Below are 24,666 nucleotides of genomic sequence, written 5' to 3'. Positions count from 1 at the left end.
GGGTCTCCACTTTCTGTAGCAATTATTATGGCTTTATATATATACACATTGAGCAACGCAGCAGTTTTGGGGTTTGTGGTTTTTTGTTTGTTTTCCATAAATAAGAAGAGAATTACACCAACTCTCACTACCAAGTCCATGACTTCTCCAAAACAAGCTTCTTTCATATTTCAAGTCTCTGGCTGGTGCCCATGCTTCCCAAAGAGGGAATTAGTCTGACCTGGTCTGCCCTCTGTACATGACACTGCAGCTGCATTCACAGTCTCAGAAGGGGACTCAATGGCTCTAAGGAGCATTTTCTCGAGCAGAAGTGTTTCATATGAAGTGCTACAGGTTTTTCTTAGTAGAGCCTCTTAGTGAGGGAATGAAAGGAGGAGGACAAATGCCCACAGAAGAACTTCCATGCCATATTTGCTGTGGCCTGAAATTTTGAAGCAGCTCAAATTACCTTAGAATTAGAGGTAGAGGACCTGGCCATTACCCTACACACACCTGTATTTCTCAGAAGCTGAAAACTAAAAATCCCTCCTTACAATTTTTTTCTGGCCTATGATAGAAAATGATGTACACCAAAGATGCACCTAATGCACTTCTATCACGTGCCACACAGAATAGCATTCCATCTGGCCATATTTGCAGGGACAACAAAATAAACTGAAGTTGCAAGTGCTATCTAATCATGCTCAATACCCAAAGCTGTTTCGCTGTTTCACCACACTTACCCACACCTGCTTAGCAGTTTGAAACAATAGCATGTCCAAGCGCCATATGCACACATGAAGTTATTTGGGACTCACAGAGGAGGGTCACCAAGGAAAATCTCCCCAGGAAGCTGATCACTTTGGCACACTCTGAAAGCTTGAGTTTTGTGCAAAGTGCAACAGGTGCTTACATCTAAAAATCACACTTAGAAGAAGTGGTCATAGACTACTCTTTATGTACGGTCTGGTATCCTGAATGCTTTCCTTGGAAATGGGTATCTGTTATCCCAGTAAAGTTTTTATCAAAAATTCAAAACCACCCAGTGAGTCTTAGCAGCTGCCCAACCATCAGGGTGTCTTGCTTCACTCTGGGCAGCTACCCAGCACCTCAGTGCCAACAAGCCAGCCATGGATACCCTGAGTGCAGTCACACTGGATCACAGAATCTCACCCTTTGCAGCTTGTTGCCCCTTTTCCCCACTTTGTTGCCACAAAGATCAGAACCTTGATATTTTACCCAAAAGTGTAGCTAAGAGTAAAGACTTGAGATTTCTACTGAGGATGTTGGCTCTATATTTTGTTCATTCTATGTGTGGGTCTGACATAAATCTGCAGATTGGGACAAAAACATGGATTGCATTCTGTTTCCACATAAGTGCAAGCTCAGAGTAACTACTGACCTAATACACTTATTTGGAATATAAAACTGAGTAAATAAGAGAACTTAAGCCAAAATACCTCTTAGATTTACATATTTCACTTTTTTAGTTTATGATTTTTATACTCTTTAACAGATCAGAACAGCTCCATATTTTTAATATGCAAAGTGTATTTCAGGTTTAGCGTGCTCAGTTGAGGAAAAGTGCATTTAATTATTAAAAAATTATATTTGTTCCCTAAATACACTGCTTGAAAGCTTTTCTTTTCCTGTTAGCAATATTGCCAAATATTTCCATCTTCAAACAGAACTGTTACTGTTTTATTTAAACTCTTGGAGGCACAATTCAAACTTCCACATATGTTTCCATACAAAGCCCAGCAATGACAAAAAGCTCAAAAAAAATTTCTTCCAAAGCCAGAAAGGTCATTTGGACTGAGATGCCCAAAATTATTAACTGGATTTGGCTTACTAGAATAATTCCTTCTGCACGTAGCTACAGCTTCCTCCAGTGCTCTTTTTCAGATACCTCAAGATGTAAATAAGGGCAAGCTGGGGCTACATGAATTACTCACACAGCTTGCTCCCTGTCATAACATTTATGGAAAGATCACAGCTCTTCTCTTTTCACTTAACTAGAAACAGACAAGCCATGAAGATACCTACTCTGGTTTACTGATCTATGATGGATGAATATACACTCACATAAAAGCAGCATGTGTGCTTGTTGAGAGGACAATTAAGGACAAGAAGGACATGTAAGAGGCAGCACACAACCTCCAATCACATGATGAGATATATAATCATTACAATGATTACATGTTACTGATTAGCACATAGGGCTGAAATGATGTTTGGATGCATCACTTGAATAAAACAGAACACTATTACCAGCTGTTTCAACAAGAAATAACTACATTTTGGTCTTGTATGATCATACCTCATTAATTGCCCACTTTCTCTTCACAAATTGCACTAATCAGATCACCCCACTTCAAAATGCAAAGAGGGTCTGACAAGCGAACAGTAAAAGACAAGAAAAACAAGCCACCACCCTGCTGTTTCTGTAGGAGAGCTGTAAAATAAAATAATATCGTGAATGGCAGCACAAAAATAATTATACACTATTTATTACAAAACCAGAACTGTTTGAAATCTAGAAAAGCACTCAAATAAGAGAGTAAAAGGGGTGGAGAAGAGACTTCCACCTCCCTTCTGAGACTCAATTACACGATGTAACAAACTCATTGCTCTGGAAGCAACAGCTACAAGCAGCCACAACAAAGGAATTCAACAAACTTGGGGGGATGTATATATAACTGGATAACAGACTTGGTGGGCTAATTACCCTGGCTCAAGTCTTATCTGCTACCTGGTGGAAGCCAAAGGATAAAACTGGAAAAAACTCATCTCCACTTCAGATGCCATCTTCCAGTATAATCATCACAAGCAGATGAAATATTAACTCAGACAAACTTCATCAGGGTATTTCCTGGGCTTTTTTGTACTTGTCATAACACCAAAGGGGCTTTTGGCATGCCATATTACACATGTTGGTACAAAGGTCTTCTGCTTGGAGAGCCGGAGACACTAAAGGAAGTCTCCAGCCTCTAGACTGCAATGGCCGTTTTCATCTATTATCTGAGCACTGAACCAAATGTCTTAAAACAGAAAGGCTCCTAACTTAGAGCATCTAAACTCAAGAATAGATGTCAAAATTACCCTTTCCCTTGACAGTTTTTCCAAAGATTAGTCATTCTCACAGTTCAGAACAAAATACCCCACACCAATGTCTTTGACTTTAGTTTGATGCCTTCTACACGTTACATTTTTCTCTTTTCCGAAGATTTCTACATGGTTTCCCCAGTAACCTTTTGATTTGAATCTCCTCAAGCTCTTACTATAAGTTATTTCCCTCTCTATTCTTATGCATCTCTTTCCCCCACCCTGGTCCTTCAATACAAGTTCATCTGTAGACATTGAAACTGGAGACAGTAGCTCAGTACCTGCCTTACTAGTACCACATGCAGGAGAGGAAAAGGGGGTACAATTCACTGCTGCTCCCTTTTATATGTATGAGATTCTTAACATGCTGTCCCACTGACAACACTGGAATGTAGAAATTACTTACTCTGGCATTTAAATCAATCTTCCAGTACTATTTCACATTTAGTCTTCTATGCAACAAGTATATTCCATGTTAAATACTAGAAGGTAAATCACAGTTTTATTTCAACTATCAGGAGTTTAAAGTCTCATTATTTTGCTTTGCTGGAATCACGATTTTTCATATTTGGGAGTCCTGGCATTTTCCTGCAGCAGGTAAAAAAGGTTCTCCACGTGACACAGCAGATAACAATTACATAGGAAGCATTTCTGCAGCAGTAATGTACATTAGTTTATTGCTCTCCTTATCTTTACAGGTTGTTGTTTTACAGACCATATAAAACTCTTGCAATTTATTAGTAAGGCAATTTAAACTAGCATGGCAGGACAGTTGAACCATTCTTCCAATTATAGTTTCCAGGCATTCAAGAATATGTTTTCTCCAATGCTTTTTTTCTGTCAATGTGCATTAGCAGTCATAAATATGAGACTGACAGGGTCAGGATTATCAAGTTGAAAAAAATCAAGGTACTGCACTGGATTTGAGGTAAGGGTTTTAATTGATTCATTTTCGCTTTCCTTTCTAACGAAACTAAGCAGCCTTCTGCCATAAAAACATGAATGGGAAATATAGGGGACTGCATTCAGTGGTCCTCATTTGCCATATTTTCTATCAAACTATCACTTGGAGTACTGAGGCAAGAACTGCACTTCACCTACAAGTCACCTGGGTCTTATTGAAATCACAATCTACTGAAAACAACTTTTTCTATTTAAAGCAGAAAGATGCATTATATTACACTTTACAGTTTGGGGAAAATACGACCAAAAAAATTAGGTAACTATAAAATACTTTTGACTCAGATGAAATGAGTATGAGAGAGGTGACTTGGGTTTCACTTCCCCACTCAGAATATAATTATTAAAGAAGGATGAAGATGAAGTAAGAAGGCAGGAGGAGGAGTGAAAGAGACCCCACCTTTGGCATCTGAGAGCACAGGCAGATATTTCATTGGCACTGCCACAAGGGCTTCTGAGTTTATGTAAAGGCACATTTGTGGACAGTCACATTTAGATATGAAACAAGTTACAGTCACGCGTGTACTTCACACTGATCCGGGAATAAAGACCTGTAAAACTACTTACAAGTATCTCATTAGTAAAAGGAAAATTACTAACTCAGTGGCTTCTGTCTTGTGCACACCTTCATCACCTTTTATAATATGGAGTGATACAGAACATAATATAATACTTTAAATGAAAGCAGTCAGCCTTCTACTCACCCACATCAGAGAGCATGCACACTGTGATTTGACTGTATGATGAGTCAGGCAGCTAACAATTACAAAATCTTTTCTAAATGAAGACATGATTTTGGTGTGAAAATATGTTTCGCCTTAAATACGAACATCTCTCCTGATAATGCAGATTTGTTGCATTCTACTACCCTGATATTCAAACTGTCAATGAGTATAGAGATGTCAAATCTTATGGCAATAAAGTATGAACAAGCATAAGAATTAAATATCCTAGAGTCTTAACATACACCTAGGTAAGATACACCAAGACTGCAACAAGTTTAAACACAAGGTCCTGAAAAACAGCTTACTGATCTGCAATTTGAGTCTCTCCTCACCATTTAACAGAGTCAGCATCCTACTCTCAGTTGGGAAAGAGCTCATTTCTTCTTAGTACCTGGTACGGGGTTGTGTTTTGGATTTGGTATGAGACTGACACAGAAAACACGATGTGTTGTTGGGCAGTGCTCAGCCTAAGCCAAGGACTTTCTGGCTTCCTTTGCTCTGCCAACAAACAGGGGCACAAGAGGCTGGGAGGGAGCGCTGCCACAACAGCTGACCCAAAGTGGCCAAAGGCATATTCCATACCAAAAAACATCACCAACAGTATGGAAACTGGGAGGAGCCCATCACTGCCCAAGGATGGGCTGGGCAGCAGGTGGGAAGCAATTGTGTTGTGCATCACTTGTCTTTGATTTTAGTTCTCTCTTTCTCCTTTCCATTAGCATTATTATTGCTATTATAATTCAACAATTCAATTATTAAACTGTTCTTATCTCAACCCATGAGTTTTACCTTTTTTCAGATTCTCCTCCCCATCCCACTAGGAGTTGGGGGCAGTGGGGAGCAAGTAGCTGTGGGGTACTTGGCAGCTGGGGTTAAACCACGACATTCAGTATGAAATTTTTAGGCATTGTAAAAAAAAGGAGTTAAAAAAATCTAAAATCTGGCCATAAATACCTGTTTTCCAGACTATTTTAATTTTAAATTTGTTTTGTGATTCTGTATTTTCTAAACTGAAACTCACCTACTGGAAACAAAACAATAAAACTAGCAGAGATTAATTCATGGAAAAAATGTGAGTAATTTTACCCCAGCTATAGCAGAATTGTAATGTGACAGTTTTAAACACACATTTGTATTCTTATTTTCAAGTTATCTAAAGAATCTATGTGTATATATAGATAGAGACACATATTGTGAATGTGCATGTGTGTTTGTGTGCCTATACATAAAAGGGTGGGAACAGCATGATTATATTCTATAGCTAGATCTAAACTAAGCAACAGCATCCGGATACAGAACAATACCTTAAAATAAAACTATATGATCTCAGGAAATTCCATACTAAAATTATCTCTCCTTCAATTCCAGTGTATTAGCACTGAATGGGAATCAAGACAACAGCTGGTGCTAGCAGCCAGATGCAGTGATCTATATAGAGTTTTATTCTTTAAAAAAAACCAAATGTGCTTTAGATTCTCTCAGCAGAGAGTATGCTATATAATGCTCCTACTAACCTTAGCCTCTGCATACACATTACTGGAGCAGTAGGAATAAACTGGATAGCAGTTCCCATCTCTTCACTGCTGCTTTGTTTTATCTCTTTCACCGTCTCCTTCAGCTACTTGCTATGTATAACTCAGCACCTACCAACAGGATTTAAACACCAAGCACATGTTCAATACTGCAGAAACCTGAGCTTGATCTGAGGACAAAAGTTTCATATGCTCCAAAAAAATCCCTCAACAATTTCACCAAAGAGGCTATGGAAAACATGAAATGCAACTGAAAAAAGTTGCTCTAGTGACACAGGACAAATGTGCAAGTGTACACTTATTTAACCCCCCCCTCAATCAGCCTGCCAATTAAAATGAGGTAACTTTTGAAAACTGAAATTTGTGAATATACCTCGAAACTGTGGTTACTGAGGCCATGCCATGTATTCCTCATAGCTGCCAGTCTCTGTCTTGTAGCTAAAACACAATACTAGACAGTGTGACTCAGTTGCTTAAACTTTAAGCAGTTAAGGCACAATAATCACAGATGTTTTTTAAAGAATGACTACCTCCTTCAAAACATTTTCTGCTCTAGGGCTATTTTTTCATAGGACATTGCAAAGTGAAAAGAAAACAGGCCCTCACAGCTGGGTTAACAGTACCACTGTGTTTTAAGTTATTGATCAACAAATGTCCTAGACTATCCCAAAAAAACCCCATACCAACTCTTTCTATTCCCAACTGCTTATTCACGCCCTCCCGCAAATTCTTGTCTCCTGGGTAGACACAGGCACACATGAAGCCAAGAAGTAAACCACACTAAAATAACCCAAAATAACTCAACTGAGGACTCCTTAACCCTCACACCTCTGCCCAGGCAAGCTGCCACTTGGATCACGTTCCAAATCCAGGCCCCCCCATCTCCCACTGGCACTCAGGAAGGGACAGTGCAGGTGACAAGCAAGCAAGTGGGCAATGGCAATACCATTTGGGCTGGCAGCACCAAACTACACAGGTTCTGGCAGTCAACTTCAGCTGGAACTTCTCCAGTTTGTCCACTTGTAATACATTGTTTCTAGCTGTTTATTCAAAGGTTTTGACAGACTTTAACCTGAAGCTTGATTTTCCACTGAGGAACTGTCCTAATGTCTGTTTCTTGTCCACATTTATATCGTGGAGCCTCCTCATGAAGATTTGCAGCACCTTAAATTGACAGGGAGGTATGATATGGAGTGATGAGAAAGAAAAAGTGGAGGGTGCCTCAGGGGCATACTTTTAAAATCTCCAGCAAAATTTAGCCAAGAAATAAGCCTCACAGCTTATGAATTTCTGGTAGACTTCCAGATTGCTCTGCTAAAACACAAAAAGTTTTAAGGAACAATCACTGTATATTCCCTGCAGCTGCTAAACAAGACCTGCTGTGCAGGTACAGCTTCGGTCTGCAGCAGGTCATGAAGCAACAGCAGTGAGAAGAATAAACTTCAGTGTAAAGAAACACAAAGCAGAAAAAGGCTCATTTAGCCCTAAGAATAAAATGAGAAAAAGAAAAGACACAGCAAGGGAACAGAGTGGAGTCTGCAGCTGAAACCTGGATCTCAGAAGAGTGAGAGAAAGAGGAAAAGAAAGCCGTGATCTGAAGCTGCTGAGGGAGATGGGGGAAGAGACACACACTCCAATGAGGGACATAAATTGGCACTAATTTGCTATTTGCTGAAGAAAAAGGGATAAGGAATCAAAGAGCCATGACAGCCTAGTGTAACCTCATTGCCATGAGAAAGGGCAATTAAAAAATATGATTATAGGTACAAAGATGGGAAAGGAGAGATCAGATTATTTCACAGTTTGATGAAGAAGGAAGATGTAGAGAAAACACAGTGAGAAACTAGAGATAGATTTAAAACACAGGAACTGCTCAAGAAGCAAGTGAAAGACAGAAGCCTGAAGGACACAAGCCTGCTGCCCCCTCGGCTATTTTACTACTTAGAAGCCTGTGTGTCTTAACACCTTGGAATGTTTTTTGGTCATTCAAGGCCACCTTGTCTATCTCTTCAGCTGTATCAGTTTATGCATCGATTCACAGTCCTCAAATTAAGTTCAGCATGTAATTCACAGGCTGCAGTGAGGGAGGTAAGTGCAAGCACTTTGGCTGGTGCTGCTTCCCAGTTCCCCATAGAGAGCCCCATTCTGTAGAGGACTGTCCTCTAGATTTGGACAATACAGCTGCAGGCATTTTTGTTTATTTTTTCAAAGTCCCTAAACATCAGGTAACTCCAAAGAGTATCAGAAGTACATGGGGAAAAAAGCTTTTAACACTAGCATTATCCAAATTCTGAACACTTTATTTTTACTGAAGTAGCAAGCTGTAGTGTATATATATATTCATATCCTTCATATATTTGTGGTTGCAATGCTTGTCAGCACTACCAGATTTATCTTGGCTCTAGTCAAGCATATTATTTATGTGGAATGACAGCAAGACATTGATAATAAATCTTCATATCACAGCAAGAGAAAGATTCCCAGACTCCACACTTGTGTCACTGAAAGTCCAAGTACAAAGTAGAAGACAAATAATATTTATATGTCCTTCTGGTAGTTTAGTTATTTCTACAGAAATAATTTTGGACAACTACCTTCACTCAACATAAATAACCAATGGACAGTCTTGTAAATTGCCAGTGCAAGTTTAGCTGCTCATGAACTACATGGAATTTGTTGCAAAAACTACCCTGTTTACAATTACATCATTAACCAGATCGCTTTATCACTACACAGAACACAACCACAGTACTATCTAATCATGGACAAACCTGAGTTGGAGCTTCATAGTTGTTCCTGAGCCATGTTCTGCAGGAAGCACAGCTGACTAGTTAAATTAGCAATCAGTTCAGTATTACCAGCCCTCCACTTCAATATTGCTTATTCTTATCTTGTATGTATGTAAGGAAGACAAAAAAACCCAACAAAATAAAATCAGCAAAATTAGTTTGTCTAATAAGAACCTTATTATCTACAAAGATTAAAAATATTTTTTTTAGAATAATCTGCTCACATTGGTAGTCACAGGTCATGAGGATGTGTTTGTGAAATACTGCATCCAGCTACACAACTACTCAATTTTGCTACACAGTAAAGCAAGATCAACCACCAGGAGTTATTTGTCTGAAGTACTCATAAGTAAACTGCTGCACAGTTACTGTAAATCCAGCAGAAATCCATGCTGCTACCAAAAGGAGAACTTTCCTCCCCACTACAAGCTTCCCAACACATGGAGAGGAAGGAGAAAGAACTAAGAGAACAGGGACAGGCTTCTGGCTGGAGCATCTCTTCTGTCAAACTAAGTACAGTCTTATTTACCATAACTCATATGCAATACAGTTACTTGTTACTCACAAATACTGCCTTCTTCAACTACTAGGGCTGGACCCAGACAGGTAGGATCAATTACACCTTTCTATTAGTTTTGCTTACAGAGCATAATTCTACTAGAAAATTAATGTATTTTAGACAAATCTAGTAAAACCACTTCAAACTCAGTAAGAAAAAAATAATTAAATAATACAATTTGTCCTTCCAAGGTACAGCTCTGTCAGAGCTTGGCATGAAATACAGTGACCTCAAAGAGGGGGCTAGAAACTTCTCAAACTGTGGTGATCTTCACTGACTAGAGTCAGAGAGGTTGTGTGGTTTTCTTCTTTGTTTTCTTTCAAATCTCCTAGAAGACTTTGAAGCCATTTTTGCAGCCCAGCTAAAGCACTTACACATCAGAGTATCAGAATGCTAGTTGCAAACTAATTCTGATTTTATGAAAGCAGATGGGAAAACTGGAAAGTAGTGGATTAGAGTAGTTCTGCATGAAATTCAGTTACTTTAATGATTACCAAAATCATTAATTCAAATTTTCTTTCATTTATTATTTCAATTTTTCTTTTAAGATTGCTACTGAGGTATCAGTGCAAGTTTTGTAAGAAAAGCAATTAATTTCACATCTTAGTAAGACTTTGCATTTACTTTAAATTCTTCAATACTGCACTAACTCAAAGTGAAAAGGAAATTCCAATTCTGATTAAACTAATTAGCTAATGAACATAACCCACTAGGGCTCAGAAAAAGCTTTTTTAATAGCTTCCTCATTAGGCAGTTTGAAGGTAAAAAAAATATATGCACAGTGATGACAAAAATCTAAGTCTTTACAAGAATACATGTTAAATAGTTGAAGTTAGGGGCTTTTTGATAATGCACATACCACGGTTTTTGAGGAAGGAAAGAACAAAATCAAAGCTAAATACAATTATAATTGTTTTCACAATTGTAATAAATATGTGCAGAACAATAGCAGAAATCAATAGGTTGGCACAAGCATGAAAAAATATTTAGAATTCAAAACTGTTATCATCCAGAAGAACTTCAATTTTATTCAATATATGACTTGTTAGATAATATTTCTATTATAACAAAAATTATTTAAACAAATATGCCTCAATGGGACCTTTGGCAAGATGCATTAATTCCTCAAATAGAGCAGAACATGGTACTTTTCTAGTGAGACAGTAGAAAAATGCCCAAATACCACAAAGCAAAAGGAACAACAATGCAAGGATAAATTTAAAAAAAATCCTAACTCTAGATGACTTAGTCTTCTTCAGAGGGCTACACACATTTCTAAGAGGGTAACACTCAATGACTGCTAAAGCTCACATTATATAATCTTTATCTGAAGGGCTTCTCTTAATTCCCTTATCTTCACCCTCCTCCTAGAAGATGAGAATAGGGAATTAAGGGAAATTTGTGACTCAATTCTACCTCCTTCCTCTAAATACCCTTGAAACTGTTCCTGTACTTTTCTATGGAGTAGGGCATCAAGAGAAGCAAAGGATCTCCTGGACTGCCCTGTACTCAGCACTGCCCCACTGTTCATCAAATTGCATTTGGAAGATGGAATTTCCTACAAATAAATCCATAACAGGGGTTTCAGGCACCATAAACACTTCAAAATAGCCATAGATTTTAATTCTGACTTGGTGGGAAAATATTTCCCCAAGCTGGCAAAGCCACAGGCAGACAGCAACTAAAGAGGCGCCACAGATACAATAAAGGTCTACAGATGAAAATAAAATCAGTCTCTCAATCAAGAGGGTGAGAGAAATCTGACAATGCACCCAGTCGCTCTGACTGGCCAAAAATATATGAGCTAATGAAATTTGTATTTGATTGAAATGCAGAATAAAATAATTAAATTACATATTTATGTTTCTTCTTTATTTTGGTCTTCAAAAATTTAAGGACACAGATCCCAGATCCTCAAATTAAATGCCTTTTTTCTCCCAAGTGCTGAAAATAACTTTCGTGCCTGTGTAACACAAAGTTCAAGTTATAAATCTTGATAAAATTAATAAAACTTAACTGTAGAACCAGTCTTTACATATATTGCAAGTCAACAAAATCTAAGAAACTCTGCTGCCCCCAAAGCAGCACCATCATGGTATGAAGTAGCTCAGAATCTACCAACTGCTAATAGAATCTTCAGTATGAAAACAGACCAAACCCATGGACAAGACATCCTTAAAGAGATACTGAAGAGGCAGAGGCATGTCTTCTAATATCCTCAATCCAGCAACTGTGCATGTTAGGTGAGGAGGAGGGGAGGGCACTGGAGAAACTCTTTAAGTCCAAATATTCTCCTTAAACAGAACAGCACATGCTGCTGACACGACAAAGACCGCTTGCAAATCATTAGCTTGCCCCACTGGGGTATTTCCTATATTCTTATGCTTTAGGCTAGGCTTGACATGTATCTAAAAACTTGCAAGCATGAGCAGGTTTTAAAATTTGCTTGGTCATATGTACCTAATTAGTGCACATAACCAAGCCCTCACAAATCTTGCCTGACAGTAACATCTTATTGTTAGCAGGTATAAAGAGTCTTTGCAAGACTGCTGACATATTTCACAGATCACACTGAGACCACATCTCATTTTTACAGAAAATCATTAAGGCTATTAAATGTACAGCTCATTGTTTATAACTCAAAAGATAGCTAGTTCCATTAAATCTCTTACTGTGCACATGTGGCAGGCAGAAAAACACATTAAAAGCATAATGAACACAAAAGTCTAAATAATCATACATCATCTTGAAACAGGCCCCTAAGAACAACTTTTATGTGAATTTTGAGGAAGTACTAATAACTATGAAATGCCTTCCCCCATCCTGTTCTTCAATATAAATATGGGTAGTTCTTTAAAGGAGGTGTTTTAATCGTACTCACGTCTGACATGTTACAAAATACTGCCACATCAAGACACACTTTTAAAACAAATGCACAAGTGGAATTATTAGGAAAGGGAACAAAACATCATTGTGTCCCCTCACACATCTGTTGTGTCCCACATATGGAATCTTGTGTGCACTCCTGGCTCTCCCCTCTCCTTGTTCTGCAGTCTTACAGAGAATTAAGAAGGCATGAATTCAGGTGATCAAAGGTAAAGAACAGTTTCATTTCAAAAAAGCAAGTTACATAAGTGAAAGAACTTTAGTATGAAAAAAGAGCAGTGGAGGAGGGAACTCAATAAAAAACCACAAATTGCATGAACAGAACTGCCCCCTGCCTTGTTCAGAGGAGAGACTCTGGAAGTTCCATATTTAATCAGCAGGTGTCAGAACCAATCCTCTTGCTTGTCTTGAGCCTTTAGTTGTTTTTAAATTTACTATTATGTATAGTAAACCGAACAGCCACTTAGAAGGCATCCTTGTTGATACAGAAAAGCGTTGATGTGAAAAGCTTCTGTAGGCTCAATGAACACCTGGAGAAAAGTCAACTGAAAGCTATTAAAGAAAACGAAATAACACACACACCCCATCATTTAAGGCAAGGAAGTTCACAAGCTGCAGCCAACAGCCTGTCAGCATGCACTGACACTTTCCATTTCTTTGCTCAGAAGGAGGTTGTCAAGCAGATCCTGTAATCTGGCAAGGCTTTGGATGGTAAGGGCATAAATAAAAAGAAAAGACCACCGGCCAAAAAAACTGAGAGGTTTTTGAGACCAGAAGAGTGCCTGCAGCCAGGTGCATGTTGCCATGGCTGCCCTTTCACAAACACGAGGAGTCTGGGGATACTGCAAATGTCTGCCGCTGAGTTTTCTAACTGAAGTCCCCAGGTGGCCAAGGAGTGAGCAGCAGGTACATGCTGACACACCAGATATTTCTCCTGAACCTGGTCTGTGGGGTGCAAAGGTGAAGGAACAAAGTGGAATAGAAGTTTCCCAAGCCATTTCCATGAGGTGGTTTGAGGACAGATCAGCTGGATGTTGTGCATTATGCTCCCTACAGGTGAATCAATCAGGGCAGCTCGCATGATCCTCACATGAAGGATAAAAAAAGAAACTTTTAGGGGCAGGACTCACTGGGTACTGTCTTCTTGCAGGAATAGACATGGCCATGGCTAAAGGGAAGCCTTCACCTGGAAGGAACTGGGGAGAAGGGTGTGTCAGGGGGAAGATGGACAGATCATTTCTCTTCATGTACTGTGTGTGAGGTTTCCAACATCACTCTCCAATCATCCTCTGCCACATCGGTGGGGCACAGGGTGCAAGTTCAGTGGCTAGGCAGCATGGGCTCTCCAATGAGATTGTTGAGAATGGCATATAGGACTAATCGGGCATTTTGTCTGACCAGCTACAGATATTCTTCCACTCTTACATGACTTCAATACTCCATATATATAGCATAAGCCAACGAATCGTGGAGTAAAGCAGCAACTTACAGGCTCAAAGTAAAAACAGATCATCCATCTGTCACATGAAATGAGGATTTGAAAATTTCAATTATTTTCTGAAACTGCTAGCTAAGATATCCAAAGAGTTTCATTACTACAAAGAGCCTTTTTATGCTGTTAATCCAGATTAGTAGTGACTGTTCAATTTAGAGTTTGCCTAAATCTTTAGTTCTACCTGATGCAATAGAACAGCCTAATTTTTCCTTCCTTTGAAGCATGGCCCTGCCCTCTGAAAATTCTTCTCTGCTCCTTTCCCTACTTCCTGTTCCAAATTCATGGTTCATTGTGCTTTTACTGCTTTACAGCCCATCCACAGACATTTCAAAAAGGAAAGTACTTCAGAGCTCCTCCACAGATTTTTACTCCTTTATTTGTTTTTAGTGATTTGATCACCTGCTGGCCCAGCCACATGGGGAAAAAAAAAATCATGAATCTTTCTTCATGATTTTCATAAATGATACTCAGAGAGAAATTGGCAGCTCTTCCTGGATAAGAAAAATAAAAGCGTTTTATCACAAAACGCTTTAGTTGTACGGGCTGCCTTTCATCAGACTTAAATGCCGCAATCTTGAAGAGAATCATAACTGTAGGCAGCCCTTCATCAACCAATTTGCCACTCTGAGGTGGTCTGATCTCAGTCTGAGTCCAGCTGTTAATTTAAACTACCTCCCTCAGCACACAAACATTGAACCCCTCCCAAGAGGGAACATTCTCACATGTCCAGTACTATTAACGTGGCATTCCTGGCAGCTGGAACAAATTGCACCGAGGTAGCCAGGAGCTGCCCACCTGCTGGGCTCTGCTGAGCCACAAAAGCAGCCCAGACCACTCCAAACCATGTGCTCAAAAAAGTTTTCATACCTCAGGGTGTGCCTGGGAATACAAGGCAGAAAGCACAAACTCAGCATCACTGCCACTCCAGCAAGCAAGGAAACCCTCAGAGAATTTGATTTTAAGCCTCTTGCTTTTGTTGTCTGGCAGTTTAGATGAAATTAAACTTTACAAAGGAGACATGCCAATACCCACCATATTGGGCCTCACATCTGTGGGATTTTTGCAGCTATTAATGTTCTCCTGAAAGCTGTGCCCTGTGGGCTGCACAACAAGATTCTTGGTATTTTTAAATGAGCCAACATTTTGCCCTTCTCTAACCAGCCAGAAAAACATCCAACTGGAAAGTCAAAGTAATTGTCCTTCCTGGAAAAAAAAAATTCTCCATATTGACCAAATCTACTGTGCAAGCCGGCTTATTAACAAGATTGTCTCATTTCCTCCAAATCACAGAATATTTCAATAGTAATGAATGAAAGGAGGTAAATTTATAAAATATCCTTGCGGCAAAGTGATATTGAATGCTTAACATGAAAAATTTGACATTTATAAGTCAAATGAAACAAAGTAAATTGTTGTATCTGTACTGCAGCAGCACTCTGCCCATTATGCAAGATGTGCTGGAGAGAGGGTGGGGTGGAGAGGAAGTCCTAGGCTCTGTTTTAATTTGGAAACATCTGTCCCTAGGGAAGGGACAAACGTCAATAAGGCATCAACTCACAAGTTTATTTTGTATTTTCCTTTACCAGTTAATTGCAGTGCTGATTTAATCATAAGTAGCAATTCTATAAAAATTATACTGTTATCTCCACCTAGACTATTGATATTATTACTTTTACATGCAAATTGTGTTTCTGTAAAGTGTATCTGTGGGTAGTTACAAACAGGTGGAACTGGACTGATTGAAGTTTCTTATTTCTAAGAAGAAATAGGAGTGGTGCATTCTCTCCTCAGCAGCACACCAAATAAAGAATTATCCTTTTAGGGGCACAAAATACAAGCATTGTCTATGGTCTTCTATTATGACATCCCCATAGTTTCCACCTCACAGCAGTCACAAAGCTGTCACATAATGTGCAACACCTCGCAGCTGCTCAGCAAGAAGATAGATAGGTCAAGACTGGTAAATTCACAGGGCACCAAAGGCAACATTTAAAAAAAATTCTTTAAAAAATCAACAAAACAAAACAAACAAACAAGAGCACCAAAAAAACCCACCAAAACCTTCTCAGAATTACTTCCAGCACTTGAGTAAGAAATGCTTTTCCTTTTTTTTTTTTTTCCTTAGGGAACAAAGAAAACCAAAGAGACTTTTCCTTAAGCAGACTGGAGAGTTTACCCACCAGCTGTAACTTTCTCTCTCTCCCTCTGAAACAAATACACCCATGAAACAAACTAACTAGCCCTCCAAACATTTGATTGTCTACACAAACACGAGTAAGTCAAGAGCAGATAAGGTGTAAAGCTTCACTTGTCCAGTTTTTCTCCTGGCTCTCAATATTGAAACTGACGCCACAAGTACATTCTGGACAGCTGGAGCAGTTCACCACAAATGCATTTGGCCAGCTGAATTTAGCAGTTGAAGTAAGTTGAAGGACAACAACAGTAGTTTCGCTTCTTTTAAAAAATCTCAAATAGAATAGAATACTTCAGTTGGAAAACACCTACACCGATCATCGAGTCCAGCTGCCTGACCACTTCAGGGCTGACCAAAAGCTAGAGCATGTAGTTACACGCATTGTCCAAATGCCTCCAAAACACTAACAGGCTCAGGGCATCAACCACCTCTCTAAGAAGATTGTTCCAGTGTTTGATCATCCTGTCAGTAAAGAAATGCTTCCTAATGCCCAGTCTAAACTTCCACTGGTGCAGATCAACTACTCCCATGCATCCAACCACTGCACCTGAGGGACAAGAGATCAGCAGCTCTCTCAACTTTCTCTCCCCAGAAAGCTGAGAGAGCAGTGAGGCCACTCCTCAGACTCCTTCTCTCCAAGCTAGATGGACAGAGTTGTCAGCTGCTCTTTACAGGACATTCCTTTCAGCCTTGTCACCAGCTTTGTTGCCCTCTGGCTGCATCCAAGGACTTTCACATCCTTCTTGAATTCTGGGGCTCAGAACTGCACATAGAACTCAGGGTGAGGCCACAACAATGCAGGACAGCAGGGTATCTACTGTTTCTAAAAATCTGTAGAAATATTAGAAGTTTCCACACATGCTTGTGGGGTGTTGGGGGACTTACTATGGGGTCATCTTCCGGGAAAAACATTAGGAAACAGCCAATTGTTGCATCTGCTCTCAGAAACTATCCCTTCTGCTTAATTCCTCTCTTTCTCAACAGAACATAACTATTGAGTAAGCAAAGCCAAAGAATTAAATCATATAATTGTGTAAAGAATTTTGTTCTTCACAATTCCTGGAATGACTTAGTGCTTTCTCAGTGCTGCCACAAGAAGGTAGGAGAAGTAACACAGGTGATATCACACCTGACACCAGACAAATTGACAAGTTAACAAATTCAACAAACAATCATCCATGCTGCCATGGGTTATCAATGTTTTAAATTAAAATTCTGGTGCAATTTATGCAGCCATTAGTTTCTTTGAAGTAGATAACACATTTAAATGGAGGGGAATTCGGTATTACATTATCACTCTGAATAGAGTCAAGGTGAAATTTAAAAAGTAATAAACATTTATAATAGATACTGAAAACAATCACACCTATCCTACTTACTAAGCAAAATTTAGTACTTTACCAAACAAAACTCCTAAGAAGCAACTTAGTCTTCACTTTCAGGGACAATCTTGTTTGGAATTTCTTATAACTCACTCTACAAACAGCTCTAACACTTTTTTTTTTTACATTAAACAGGATATTGCATTTGATAGGAAACCAGTGTGACTTTAGTTGGATTCCATTTTTTTCTAAGGATTTTTATTTTCATGAATCACTGAACTCATTTAAAAAAGCAGTAGCAGAAGGTTCTCAACAGACTTCTATCCTGGATGCAGGGTAACAGTGGGAGAATATTATTACCATCACCCTCAGCTACAACAGTCTGAAGTCCAAGTTCTGGTTTATTTTTACTAAAATAAGTGGATACACACCCTTGAAAAACAGGCAAGACTTTGAATACACACAACCTAAGTGAGCATAAAAATAATACTTTTGATAGGATGCTTCTGTATGCCTCTAAACATTGCAGTTAAAATGACCTCCACAGTTTTTTATAACCTTCATAAATGCACGGGATTGCTGCTGACAAACAGCTGAAGTCCCTCCCAGGCACACTAGCGTGCTTACACTAGACAGGAATGCTCTCCAAGAACAAGAAAGTGCAGCGAGCTCTTTGAGCTTAGTACTGTACTTTACTCACACAAAAGGCCAGACCAAAGTTTATTATCTATGTTTGCAGAAGCATTGCTTAGTCTTGAAAATAATTACTACTACCAATGTTCATCCCATTGCATCTGCTACAAATAATGGTGCTAAAAAAAACCAGCATCTTTTTGTGTTCATGTGTCTGAAAACAGAGTGGCTACACGCATAGACACAAGAAAATTTGCAGCAGACTAAACAGCAGCAGCAGGAAAAAATATCATTCTCCCTACATGCTCAAATTAGCACTGCTTAAGTACAGGGAGTGAGGTGTGTGGTTGTTTTCAGAACAGACAAGGCAGCCTCATCTCTCACCTGGGCACGGAACACAAGTAAGGCACTAAACTGATGGATCTGAGACTGTACCATGGAGATAAAGTGACAGCAGGAAACAGACACGCTGCTTTCCCTCACTCTCCCGCTAACATCATTTAAACTCTGTTAGCCCTCAATGAGCAGCACTATATGATTAGGTCAGATTTGAAATAATTTTATAATAATCAAATTAAAAAGGTACATCTCAGGTAGCATCCAAGAAAAATGCAGCTCAAGTAAGCACATGTACTTATATTGCAAAAAACTCTAAATCACTGAATCACAGCACAAACTGCTCTGTACTTTATTGCTGTCTGTGTAAAGAGGTCCCAGTGAAATTTTCAGGGATGTGCTTTAGAACAGAAAAAAACACATTTTCATTTGCTATTCCCATTCTAATACAAAACTCAAAATTTTTTGCATAAATATAGCTTTAAACCTTTTCAAACGACATGGGACAATTGACCAATATTGCTTTTACATAGTCACATAATTCTAAAGACTATGCAACAAAACGATGGTGCAGCTATGGCAAACCCCGCCAGCTGTGTAGTTTCATTCCAGGTATTTTTTTTGTTACCATAATAACCTATTCCTGCTATTGTTACCTCATTGCCATTAATAAAGTCTAGGTACGTGCTACTGCCACACCTTTACTTCAATGACTTAAGTTCAATTCCTGCACAGTAGGGATTCCACGTAGTTCCTTCAGTTCATTTTTAAACTTTCAGCAAACAAACAATAAGGCATTATTTATTTCTTTAAAATAATACTCTCCCAGGTAGACTCACCCACGTTCCCTATACAAAACTAGCTAAAGAACACAAGCCAGAGTCTAAACACATTATAAAAGTTATTAAAACACTCAAAAACAGTACGAGGAGCTAAAGTTGCAAAACAGCTCACCCTCCCCTTGTTGCAGCTGCTCCGAGCATCCCTGCGGGGCGGCGGTCCCTGCCAAACGGCGTGAAATCCGGGGCAGGAGGGCTGATTCCCCCAGGCCCGCCTTGAGCAGAGAGCGAACTGAAGCACCTTCCACTGCTTCCACAGGCTGCCTTCCACAACAAGCCACCCAGGCGGGGAGAGGGGCCAGGGCCGCCCTCCTGCCCCGCCGAGAGGGGCGGGGTGTGTCTGCGAGGGGGTCAGCACTCGGGACAACCCCCTGTGCTGCAGGAAATCCGCGAGAGGTGATTTAGGGGCAGGGCTCATTCCCATCCCACTGAGCTGACAGTTCAGCTGAAAAGTATTAATCTGGGCCCTGAAAGCTTAAGGAACCTTACCCTTAGGCTGAATTAAAAAAAAAAAAAAAAAAAAAAAAAAAAAAAAAAAAAAAGAAAAAAAAAGAAAAAAAAAAGTCGGGGTGGGAGGTAGGAGTGGAGAGGGATGAGGTAGTGTTGCACGAGCTTATCAGTGCCCACTTGCTGCAGAACATGCCCTTGCAAGAGCTGTGTATGAAGAACTACTACTATTTATATCTGTAACACTTCCAAGTTGCTGCAAATCTCCAGACTAGTTTAATACATGAAAATTATCTGCTTAAAAACACAATACCCCTATTTTCTGGCCAGCTTTTCCTCCTATGTTGGAGGAGCCTCAACTCATTCACACTTTTTGAAGTGCTTTCTAAAGCTAAAGCTCTTAAAATAGGAGTGAAGAGAAATAAATATATTGTATGAAGAGCAGTGGCCTGTATGACCTGCACTTAGGCTACAGTTTAACATGCAGCAACATGGCATCTTGATGGGAAGTAAAAACATAACATCTATGAACTTCTTTGAAGTTAACAAAGTTTATGCAATTGGCTTTATACTGACAATACAATCATATTTTCCTTGAAACAATTATTTGCAGTTTACTTATTTAATCCCTTCATAATTACCTAAGGTACCTCAACATTCACAGAAACAAATATGTGCAGTACTCACTCACTCAAACACTTCCAGCAATAGCAACAAACTCATAACTAAAGACTTCCAACATGACTAAGTCTGCTTGGATCCAGAATCTTTCTCTACTTACTACTCAGCAGTAGTCAGGCACAAAAACGTTTTCCTATTAACGTAATCGCTTAACACATGCTATCCCACTCCCTGGTCTCTTGACCTTTCCTTCCTTTGCTTTGCTGACAGTTCCTCTTTTTCCAGGGAGCACTTGCACTTATACACAATGCACTGCAGTGGCAGCTCCCAAAGACTTCGAGGTTTCTTCAAGAAACAGAGTAACTTTCCGCACCATACGCATGGGAACACAAAAGCATCACTGAGGAGAGTACCTTCACTATCAGCTGTTCTACCTCAGCAGTCTAAGTACACAAAGTATGTGCTACGCTCCAGTTTGGAGTCTTTCTACCTTTTCAGCATAAGCTATTCCAAGGCTTTACAACTCAAATGCCAGTTTCACCCAGTAAATAACTGACTTACAGTCATGGGTTGGAAGGAGTTGAGGTATTTTTACCCTCCACTAAGTTTTGACATTCTTTTTTTTCCCTAATTTTTATAAATAGTCTAAGTGGCAAGAGCGGCTTACTGAATTGATTTTGTGTTCCTACTTTGAAACACTAAAAAGTGTGAAAAACACTTTATACACTTTTAAGCAATATGATCACTGACAGCACATTAGCACTCAGAATATTGCAATGTAAGCATTCAGCTGTAGTTAAAATATTTTAAGAGGGACTACAGTATAATCAGTAAACTTCCCCATGCAGATTACTATTTGAAAAGTATAAAAGTATGACTTCTATGTACAACGTATGGTGTACAACAGTTTGCATACCTGAAGTGCAGCTAATGTATACTATCAAAACTTGATTTCCTAGGTAGCTACAGTAAAATGTCCCAAACTTTCAACCAGTAAAGCAAACAGCGTAGGGGGAGAAAAAAAATCAGAATATTAGTTTAAATTTTAATCCACATAACTCCCTCCCTGCCCCATACTGAAATGAATAATGAATAAGCTAGGTCATGATTGCTTCCAATAAGTATGTCAGAAATCTTCAAAACAATGAGACGAGGGTAAGACAGACATCAAAGGTCTCCCTAACAATGCCACATGCTTATACAACCACATACTACGCATCGTTTTTATGCATCAGCATACCAGGAACTGCATAACCACAAGCACCAAAGGTACTTGAGCTTTATGTTACGAAACTTAATATGCAAACAAAAATTAACCGAGAATTCTAAGTATTTGTGTCTGGAATCCGAGAATTTAAGCCCAACCTTCACCATGTGTCTGGGCAGAACTAAGGTTTTCAGACTGGAGTGTCACCTTACACCTCCCGTCAACTCTGTCACACAGCAGCAGCAGCTCACCCAAAGCGTCAGTAACTCCAAGAGACTTCTCAACAAATGGAAAGTCTAGGGTTTTGCTGTCATCGTCCTCCCACGCCTCCCGGGCCGCTCCGTTCTTGTGCCCAGCTGCTCCCCGGAGCGCTTCTCAGCCCGCCCTCCCTCCGCGCTCCCCAGCGCAAGACCCCGCTCGGAGGAGCCTGCGGGGCGCGCCCCAGCTGCCAGGGCCGGCATCAGCCGCAGCCCAAGGGCCGCTGCCCGCGGCGGTGCCGGGGCCAGGATCGGGATCGGGATCGCTCCCCGCCGGGCAGTCCCCGCTCCACGGCAGGAGCGCAGCCCGCGGGCTGCCTCTGCTCATCAGGTGTTTCGCATCTCTGTAAACGCAGTGGTTCCCCGTGCAGCCCGCCCTCCAGCAATCCCGAAAACTCAGACACTTTCAAAAATATTCCTTCCCTCACTTTTAAGGACCCCCACCCCCCCCCCCCCCCCCAGACTTCAAAAGGCTTCTCCCACATCTTTTCCTTAGTGGAATTCTCAAGCCGGCCGTTCACAGGCACTCGCAGCCACATGCCCAGAGGAACTGGCATCTACAGCGGGGGCACGGGCTTACCTTCGCGTCCCCCGCGTCGGGCTCCTCCTCGTAGTAGCCCTGGCCGGACTCGTAGGCGGCGGCAGCGGCCGGCTGCCGGGGTCCCAGGAGCACGGCGCCGGCAGCCAGGCAGCAGCTCAGGGAGAGCACCTCCAGCAAGTGCATGGTGCAGGGATGGCAGAGAGGGCGCGGAGCGGGGCCGCGGGGCAGTCGGAGGAATGCAGCCGAAATTATGAGGCTCCTTCTTTTCCTCTCCCCCCCTTCTTTCGCTGTCCTCTCCCCCCTCCCTCCCCTCGCAATATCCAAGGCAGTAAAATCCGTGGGATGGAGAAGATGCGGTAGCAGCAGCTCCTATGCGCCTGCAGGGGAGTTCTCAACTTTCCCAGCCGCTTTGCAAATTCTCACCAAAGTTATCCAGAGTTTGCCAGGTAAAAAACCCACCAGGAAACCGGACATCCGAGGCTGCGCTCACTCAGGAGCAGGGGAGGTGGAAAGCGCAGAGAGGAGGAGGAGGAGGAGGAGGGAAGAGAAGGAGGGAGAGAGAGAGCCAGGGAGCAGCAGAGCGGGACCGAGCGGCCGGTCGCACCCGGGGAGACCCCTTCTCGCGGGCCGGGCCGGGCCGGGGGCTCGGTGCCGAGGGGCCCCGCTGCGCTGCGCTGCGCTCCGCCCGCCGCGCTGTGCGGACGCCTGTCAGCGGCGGCGCGGCCGGGGGGTGCGCGGCGCCCGGGGCTGAGCGGCGGCGGCGGCGGCCGCGCATGGCGAAAGCGCCCTCTGCCTGCGCCTCTGCGCGCCGAGAGGGGCCGGCGGCCGCCTTCCTCCTCCTCCTCCGCCACCTCCGCCTCCTCCTCCCGCCGCTGCTGCTGCTGCCGCGGCGGCGCCGCCGGCCGCTGGCGCCCCGGGGAGCGATCGCCCCGCAGCGCGGGCAGGAGGCCGCCCGGGGCGCGCCGCGGCTCTGCCGGGAAGGGAAGGCGAGCGCGCCCGGTCCCGCAGAGCTGGGCTCCTCCAGCCACGAGCTTCGGCTCCGCGAAGATGAAGCCCGCGGCAGGTCCCAGTCCCGAGGAAAAACCAAAGTGCCCGGCTCGTTTCATTTGGCTCGCTTCATTTGGAAGCCAAGGGGTGAAGTTCGGTAAAACTCACACAGAGAAATCATCCAAGAAAATTTTTCTGAATCCTAATCAGTTACTTGTTGAGCAGTGTTGGCAGCTTCACTTAAGACAGTATGCAGCTAGTTTTGGCTGCAGAATAAAGGATTTTGCCGTGTTAGAAACAGTTATCCAAAGAGCACCATAATTATTTGTAGCCTTCCTATCAATGACGTTTTGAAGCCGTCTTCGAAGAGAAGTAACACCCCATTCAGAGCCCTAAATAAAACCGAGCATAGATCCTGTGTTCCAATTATGTTGTGATTAAAAGTTTAAAAAGAATGCATATTGCTATCAGAGTAACACTCTACAGCATGCTCAGATCTCAACTACGCAAAAAGAAAATGTTACATTCCCTATACTCTCTTTTTTTTTTTCTTTTTGCTTGATTATTGACCCTTGTGTAAATATTTTAAAAGCTTTTAATTTGTTTTCTGCATCCCTTGTGTACATCTTTTGGTGATTAGACTGTATGGGAACCAACTGTGGTGGCAGATTCCTGACTGCCTTGACTAGATGCTGGCAGTCTGCTCATGTTACACTGCTCTTATTCTTTGGGAATCCCATTATGTTATTATTTTGGGAGCAACATTCTGGGAGTTATACATAAAGGTGTCTCTGAGAGGCTCTCAGGTATCTCTTGTTTGTTTTTTTTTAATTTATTTGTTATAATTTTCAAGATGGTATTTGAACATGTTGCTACACAAATATTTTGATGCTAGAAAGTAATGACTTCATTTGCAATCAGAATGAAACCTAACATTTAAATAGGGCTATATTTTAAGAGGTTGTACAGTCATTAGGAAATTTTTGAAGCACTACCATTTTTCTAAATACTTTCAAGACGGAGTAAAGCAATGAAATAAAGACTGGGGTAGAAGTTAAGCAGAACAGCTATGAAGATACAAAATAGCATCCATAAATTAAGAAAACCATTGTTCTTCACTGGACCCTTATGGCGCTTTAGATCAAAGCATAGGATTAAAGCCCAAAGAGAGCATAGTCCAGGATGCAAAATCCATCTAAATAGAAATACAACATTACTGATTTGAGTGTAAACATATTAAAATCTCTCAAAA

The 24,666-nt window shown here is 41.1% G+C and overlaps 1 protein-coding gene across 6 annotated transcripts in view; it reads right to left on the bottom strand.

Moving 5' to 3' along the window:
- The window catches only part of VEGFC (vascular endothelial growth factor C), an 83,964-nt gene extending 61,221 nt beyond the window's left edge, over positions 1-22,743 (bottom strand). For 4 of the 6 annotated variants that reach the window (XM_038135280.1, XM_038135281.1, XM_038135282.1 and 1 more), the window contains exon 1: positions 19,470-19,843. In XM_038135280.1, the coding sequence (XP_037991208.1) occupies positions 19,470-19,778 (309 nt within the window). In that variant the 5' untranslated portion in view covers positions 19,779-19,843. Of the gene's footprint in view, positions 1-19,469; positions 19,844-21,880; positions 22,307-22,466 lie in introns of those variants that run through there. The other 2 variants (XM_038135284.1, XM_038135285.1) reach the window with 2 other exon arrangements.
- Positions 22,744-24,666: the final 1,923 nt, after the last annotated feature.

The sequence above is a fragment of the Motacilla alba genome, chromosome 4, assembly GCF_015832195.1.
Source record: "Motacilla alba alba isolate MOTALB_02 chromosome 4, Motacilla_alba_V1.0_pri, whole genome shotgun sequence".
NCBI lineage: Eukaryota > Metazoa > Chordata > Aves > Passeriformes > Motacillidae > Motacilla > Motacilla alba.
This window is presented reverse-complemented; position numbering and strand designations above follow the sequence as displayed.